A 7,768-nucleotide genomic window follows, 5' to 3' on the forward strand; every position below is an offset into this window, starting at 1 on the left:
TTGCCTCTTTTGGTTTTTTGAGACAAGGTTCCTCTGTGTAGCCCAAATTGTCCTAGAATCCTCTTTCTAGACCAGGCTGGCCTTGATCTCACAGAGATCTAGCTGCTTCTGCCTTCCGACTGCTGGGATGCGCCATCACTTTCAGCAAACCTTAGATTTTTGATGTGTTATTTTCATATTATTTTTGTTTTGTGGTACTAAGAATTGAATACAGGGCCTTGGATATGATAGTAAAATGTTCTACCAATAGCTGTGTCCACATTTTACTTTCTGTTTGTATTTTCCAGTAGGACATACACTTTATGAAGATAGTTTCTTCATCACTACTGGAAGCAACAAATGCATAGATATCTGAGAGACAGCATTGTTACCAAGTGGATATCTATTTCTTAATCCAAGAAGGGAAAGAAATAAATGATTTTTCTAAATTTTGCTCTCCATTAATTTTTGAATGAACCAATAAGTCTGACTTTTTATCTTTCACCTAGGAATTGAGCTGTGTAATTTTACTCATGAAGATAAACTTTGCTGAAAATATAATGAGAAGTAACAGAACCACGTCAGTGACAAAATTCCTCTTTTCTGGCTTTCCCAAGTTTGAAGATGGTGGTGTCCTCTTCTTCATCCCTTTGTTCTTCATTTACATATTCATTGTTACTGGGAATCTCATTGTGTTTTTTGCAGTCAGGATGGATGCTCGTCTTCACAACCCCATGTATAATTTCATCAGCATCTTCTCATTTCTGGAGATCTGGTATACAACTGCAACAATTCCCAAAATGCTCTCTAACCTCATCAGCAAACAGAGGACAATCTCCATGATTGGCTGCCTCTTGCAGATGTACTTTTTCCATTCACTGGGAAATTCGGAGGGTATTTTGTTGACCACAATGGCTATAGACAGGTATGTTGCTATCTGTAATCCTCTCCGGTACCCAACCATCATGACCCCCAGGCTCTGTGCTCAGCTCTCTGCTGGCTCCTGCATCTTTGGTTTTCTTGTGTTGCTCCCAGAGATTGCATGGATATCCACACTGCCCTTCTGTGGTCCCAACCAAATTCATCAGATCTTCTGTGACTTTGAACCTGTGTTGCGTTTGGCCTGTACGGACACCTCCATGATTCTGGTAGAGGATGTGGTTCATGCTGTGGCCATCATCTTCTCTGTCTTGGTGATCGCCATCTCTTACATCAGAATCATCACTGTGATCCTGAGGATCCCCTCTGGCGAAGGACGCCGGAAGGCCTTCTCTACTTGTGCTGCCCATCTTGGTGTCTTTCTGATGTTTTATGGCAGTGTCTCCCTCATGTACCTGCGCTTCTCAGCTACTTTCCCACCAATTTTGGACACAGCCATTGCACTGATGTTTGCGGTTCTTGCTCCCTTTTTCAACCCTATCATCTATAGTTTGAGAAATAAGGACATGAAGATTGCAATTAAGAAGCTTCTCTGTTCTCAAAGGATGCTGTCTACATCTACAAGTTAATCTTCTCATAAATGCCTCTCTCTCCAGATTTAACTCCAATATATTAAACCATAAAATTAGCACCTAATTCATCCATTGGTACAATGATATTTTTTATATCTTTGTTGCGGATCTTTCTGTATTTATTCTGTTTGAACATATTTAATTTAGATAGCGACTACTTGTCTAGATTACAATGAAGGGTGAAATAAACAAATGAAACATTGTTTTGTAAACATGAACTTTATACAAAACTATTATGTATATTATATATGCATTAATAACAAACACAGATTGTAAAATAAAGCACTTAGAATAATATCTATAGATGTCAAAGTTTATGCTAAAATGGTACTGCGTATTTAAAAAATGATTAGTCAGTTTTTTTATTCTTATTTTCAATGTTTGTAACTTTAAGGAAGGTTATTTTATTGTGATCTCATATATTAATTTAAAATTAAGTGAGCTATTCAAAGCCATTTTGGAATTATGTTAAAAGCAAGTGTTAGCTGCTACTATTTGTCATTGAAAATGGTTCAATGGTTTCTTATGCTTTAAGTAATGCTATAATATAAATATATTAAAAGCATATATTTAGGAATCTTATATGTGGCTAAAATTTCTATCATTTTTGTTCCTATTAATTCTCAGAGGCCAGGAAAAATTCTACCTTCATTCCCTTTGAAAATGTTGGTTAAATTCATCCAACTTAATTAGACTTTTTTGTTCAAAATGATCTTGACATATTTACAAAATTTAAAGGTAGATAAATGATAGATAGATAATAGATAGATAGATAGATAGATAGATAGATAGATAGATAGATAGATAATAGGAACTGCCTGTGGGATGCATTATTTTCATAATATATGGGTTAGATTGCTTTCTACAATTCAAATGTAGATTCCTTTATTAATAAAGCAATTAATACCCATATATTAAAATTTTATTTCACCCCCAAATTCAATTAACATGAAGTTAGGATTACTAAGTATTGAAAATTTTCAAAGATAATAGAGTTAAATATTTAAAATTGCATTAGTATATTTGAGATGGAGTTTTTAACACTGTGGATGATTTGGGGTCTTAACAGCTTTATCAAGGTATAATTGATACATTTAAAATTCACATATTTTATTTTTTGCACACAAGCCACACTAAACAAATTCATCAGGTTTTGCATAATTATTCACATATATGTAACAATAGTAACTAAAGAAAAATAACCTATCATAGAAGAGGTGGAGTTTAAACAGCCTGAAATGTCAAAAATCCTGTTTTTTTTCAAGAAATGGAAAAGTAATACTAGTTCTTTTGGGCAAAATACCAAAATCATTATTTAATTCTCTCTATTATATAGTACACTAATAATCAAAGACATTCACTTGAAAAACATCAGCAATGTTACAACAGATAAAGTCAAACAAAAACAAAATATTCTCATTCCTTGAGGGTGAGTTTTCTCAAGTGATTGCCATCATTTCCTCAGGTACAAATGCAAGTGAGACCTAAGTGAGGAAGGAGCATCTGCTAGATGTTACAAGAGAAAACGGTAGAGATCCTAGATGGAAAACTACACTTTTATTATGAAAGGGATAATCAGAGATTGAGATGTAATGTTCTGTTGAGGAACTCTGGGTGGTTAAAACGAAATCAAAGGTCAAGTGGGATTTCCCATTTCACAGTTGACCTGTCCACTGGATTTATTGAGATTAAAAGTCTGAGAAGAAGTTGAACCACATGTTAGAGAAGTGCTTATGTATCCAGTAGCTCCTAGGATGCTAAGACATTTGAAACTTGCAAATTATCACAGCGGGCATTTCCTTCCTAGACTCTGGGACCTGCTTTCATTTTACTATGGGCAATTGGGTCACTTAATTTCATCTTTATATTTTGCGATCAGAAATGTATATTCCCTCCCTAATCTTCTGTCTCTCTCACATTTTCTACCTTTTGTTATTCAATGCACACCACACACACACACACACACACAGAGATCTTCAATCTTCTGCAATACCATCTCATGCTTTAATCTCATTCATTTTGACAATCCAAGTATAGTATATGATCATTAGTTAGATTGCTGGAAATAAGGATATTTAGAAACTGAAATTAAATTGTTTCTCATGAAACAGACTATGTCTATTCTAAAAAAACATTTAAATTTTTCTCAATTAAAATGTAGACACCCTATGTGCTTCTTACTCACTGCTATCTGCAAAATACCTGCCTGAGTCACATGAGTATATCTACCCAAAGGTTACAGTTTGTTCCAGTTCCTCCACATTGTATAATGTACCTAAAGTCTTTAATTACCACCAAATAGCCATAGGAAAGCTATAGTACAGAGCTCAGTTGTTAACAAACCCAATACTACACATACTGAGCTGATATCCCAATGTACTTTTTCAGGACAAATTTGCTTCCTAAGAAATCCACCTCATTAAGGGGTAGAGATAGTTTTGTTTCTTTTTTTTTTTTTTTTTTTTTTTTTTTTTTTTGCTTTTTCGAGACAGGATTTCTCTGTGCCTTTGGAGCCTGTCCTGGAACTAGCTCTGTAGACCAGGCTGGTCTCGAACTCACAGAGATCCACCTGCCTTTGCCTCCCGAGTGCTGGGATTAAAGGCGTGCGCCACCATCACCCGGCTTTGGGATAGTTTCTTAAAGCTATATTCTTAAAGAACAATATATGAACACTAGAAATATGAAATGCAGTTGTGATGGTTTGAATGAGAATGGCCCCCATAGGCTCCTATGTTTGCATGCTTGGGCCCCAGTGATTGGACCACTTGAGAAAAGATTTGGAGGCATGCCCATGTATTAAGAGGTGTGACCTTGTTGAAGGAAGTGTGGTCTTTTTGGAAGGGGTGTGGTCTTGTTAAAGGGGGTGGTTCACTGGGGGTGAGTTTTTGGGGTTTCAGAAGTCTATGCCAATCCCAGTCTTTTTCTCTCTTTTTTCTGCTGCCTGTGGATCAAAATGTAAAGCTATCAGTTACCGCTCCAGTGTCATGCCTATCGGCTCCCTGCTGTGATGATCATGAACTAACCCTTGAAAACTATAACCAAGTCACCAATTAATTGCTTTATTTTTATAAGACATATAGACAAGGAGAAAATCTTTGCTGAATCGTGTTCATGTTTACCCCTAAATTTTCATGAATTACAAGCTGGTTTCTTCTCTTTGTTCCTTCATTTTGAAAGTAGTACTAAAAGATAAATATGCTCTATTGTTTTGTAGCTATCACTATGTACTTATAACAGTATTATACTTGAATTGAATCTTCCTCCCCTTTGATAAATTGCAATTTCCTTACAAAATGCATTCATTTTTTCTTTTTTATTTCAGAACCATTTACCTGGTCCTCTAGTTCTTCTCTGCTTTCCAATTATTTTTACATGTTACTCATTGTACCACACACAATTAAACTTCATTGAATTTGCTTCTGAATGGCAAAATAGTCATTATATTAGAAAATGTTGTATGATGATCATTCTTCGATGCACAAAACCAATTCAAATTTGATGGCAATTCAATGTAGCCATCTTTTGTTGGTGCTGTTTTCTCTTTAGGAATGGGGGAAAGTAAAGAAGTAAAAGAAGAAAATAAATAGAAAGACACTATATAATATGGTAAAAGGAGACCAGCCATTAATGCATTTTACAGTGAAAAATAAGAACAATTAAGAGTTCAGCAGATCAATTGGACAAATTTAGACAGACCTACTACAACCTTTGAGAAGAAAAAAAATGTATTATTTTCACTTTCTTCTTTGAATGCTGACTGACAAATTTTTAATAGAAATTCTACTCATTAATTTACTGATGACATTTGTCAGAAAATCATCTTCAATACTGCTCCACTTACTCTTTCTTTATTAAAAAAATGTAACAATGACAGCATCCTTCTATGGTCTTTTTTTTTTTTTTTTGGCACAGCAACTCCTAGTGCCATATCTAAATATAGAATGGCTTTTTCAATCCTAAAACTGATAAGAAAGGGAGTGACAACTGTCAGATGAATCTGTAAGAATTCATCCCACTGGGCACTGGCTCTCCATTACCTGAGGATCTAATAAACAGAAAGCACAGAGCGTGATCTTCTGCCAATTGACCCCAGGAGAGAAGTGTTTTCTTTCTATTATTGAGGAAATAGAACCTCAGTGGAGTTTCCATTCCCTTCGGGATGTTTCAAGGATGCTTATAAGAACTTTGTAGAAATATTGAAGGAAGAAATACAGAGAGGTCCAGGGATAGAGTGAAAAAAGGCCAACTTGACAGAGGTGAGTTTGGGGCTCCTGAAGTCAAAGGAGTGTATTCATTTCTTACTTGAAATGAGAGACTCCGTAACAGAACGCTGAGGGTTCAAATACTGAGAACTTTTAGAGGTGTGGAATTTGAAACTTGGTTTGAGCTTATGAGAGTTTCATCTTCGGAGCTGTAGGCTCTGTAGAATTGAATGGGAAATAGCAGGAAATAGCAGTTAGTTATTCATTCTGTGCTCAGCTTCATGAGTGTAAATGAGGGCACTTTCCCTTCCCGCCTGCCTCCTTTACAGATTTCTTTGGTTATAATTGTATTTTGAAGTCCAATTAAAATGTTTTCATTACAAAAGAAGCTATTTTCACGTGTCCAGCATCTATCAAGGGTAAATTGTACCCTAATAGAATCTAGTGACATTAAAAACAATAACACAAAGTGCATTCATTGATAGTGTCAGAATGATGATAGAGACTATCTGGAGTAAAGATAAACTAAGTGTAAAGATAAACTAAGATGTGTGTGTGTGTGTGTGTGTATGTATGAATGTGTATGTGAGTGTCTGTTACTCTGTGTGTATAAGTGTATGTATAAGTGTTTGTGTTTGTGTGTAGCAACAGTCAGTAGCCTTCTCATGAGACATAAGAGCTCAATTGAAACTTGAAAATAGATCAAATTTAGCCAGGTAAATAAGCATGAGCAAAGAGGTATCCTAGAAAAAAAAAGCTACAAAGTCACCAAAGTTCTAGAGCATATCATAGTGAAATTTGAAACTGCCACAGTGAAATATTAGAAAGTAAAAATAGAGAATAGTATATAGATCTGTCAAAAGATAGAGATTTGGGATAATGGAAAACTATGGGATAGTACTTTTTTCAACAGAAAATGTGTATTTAGCAGACTTGAAGATCAAGACTCCAGTGTTCCTGCAGACATACAGAATGAGCAATGAACATGACTTTCAACACATAGAAGTACAAAACAGTGATTTAAACAGTGATTTCTATCTAGGAAACACAGGAATAATGGTTTAGTGGAAATTAATAACAAAACCCTTCAAAGAGTAGTAGGCTGCTATACCTGATTCAAAAGTATAATCATAACATGAGGACTGTGATTTCTATTGTATTTGCTATTATTTTAACAGGGATATGTGAAGCAGAATGGTTTCTGAATAGCAAAACAAACAAACAAAAAAACCTTCCTGAACAATGATCAAAGAAGGGGAAGGAACACTATCTACAGAAGCAATGGTTAACATAATTCTTCTAAGCAGGTGGTCTATAAAGGAAATAAATAATTCTGATATCAATAATGGGTTCTTTTATAAGTTAACTCATTTGACAAACACTCTTCAACACAAGTAGTTTTCATGCACAGTGAAAAATATAAGGCTCAGAGAAGTTATGTAAGTTGGCCAGTATCCAGTCAATAGCAAATAAAATTCAGGCTCTGTATGTTTGACATAAATCCACTCCATTAAGCATTATAGTATGTTCACCCAAAAGCAAACCTAGAAATATAGGCAGGTTATTACTTTTTTTAATCTCAGAGTATCAAATTAGAAATATAACCCAAAGAAAGAAGCATTTAAATTTGTGTGTATTTGGTATATATAAGTGTGTAAAGGTTTGCATGTGTGTGCATAAATTGGGCACATGTGTGTGTACATACTCAGGTGGAGGCTAGGGGTCAATGTTAGGTATTCTCTTCCAATATTCTCCACCTTCTCTTTGGGGACGGGTACTCCCATTGAACCTGAAGTTTAGTGATTTGACTAGCTGTTTGGCGGGAAAGCTTCTGGGATCCTGCTGTGCCAACCTCCCAGCACTGGGAATATAAACATGAGTATTCACAGCGAATATTTTCACATGGATGCTGTGGACCTGAATTCAACTCCTCATGCTTGGTTGACAAGCATTTTACCAACTTAACCATCTATCTCCAAGCCTCCATATTTACATTTGTACCTCTTTAACTTCTTCCACGTTAGTTGAACATGGCCTTTCCCTCATCCACAAGTCACTCAAATGGAGATATGGAGA

The 7,768-nt window shown here is 35.4% G+C and overlaps 1 protein-coding gene across 1 annotated transcript; it reads left to right on the forward strand.

The window, feature by feature from the left end:
* Positions 1–539: 539 nt before the first annotated feature.
* Positions 540–1,487, forward strand: LOC142858387 (olfactory receptor 6K3-like). The gene has a single exon (XM_075987574.1). The coding sequence runs from the start codon at positions 540–542 to the stop codon at positions 1,485–1,487; it is 948 nt and encodes a 315-aa protein (XP_075843689.1).
* Positions 1,488–7,768: the final 6,281 nt, after the last annotated feature.

This window comes from Microtus pennsylvanicus, chromosome 10, assembly GCF_037038515.1.
Source record: "Microtus pennsylvanicus isolate mMicPen1 chromosome 10, mMicPen1.hap1, whole genome shotgun sequence".
NCBI classification, from domain to species: Eukaryota; Metazoa; Chordata; class Mammalia; order Rodentia; family Cricetidae; genus Microtus; species Microtus pennsylvanicus.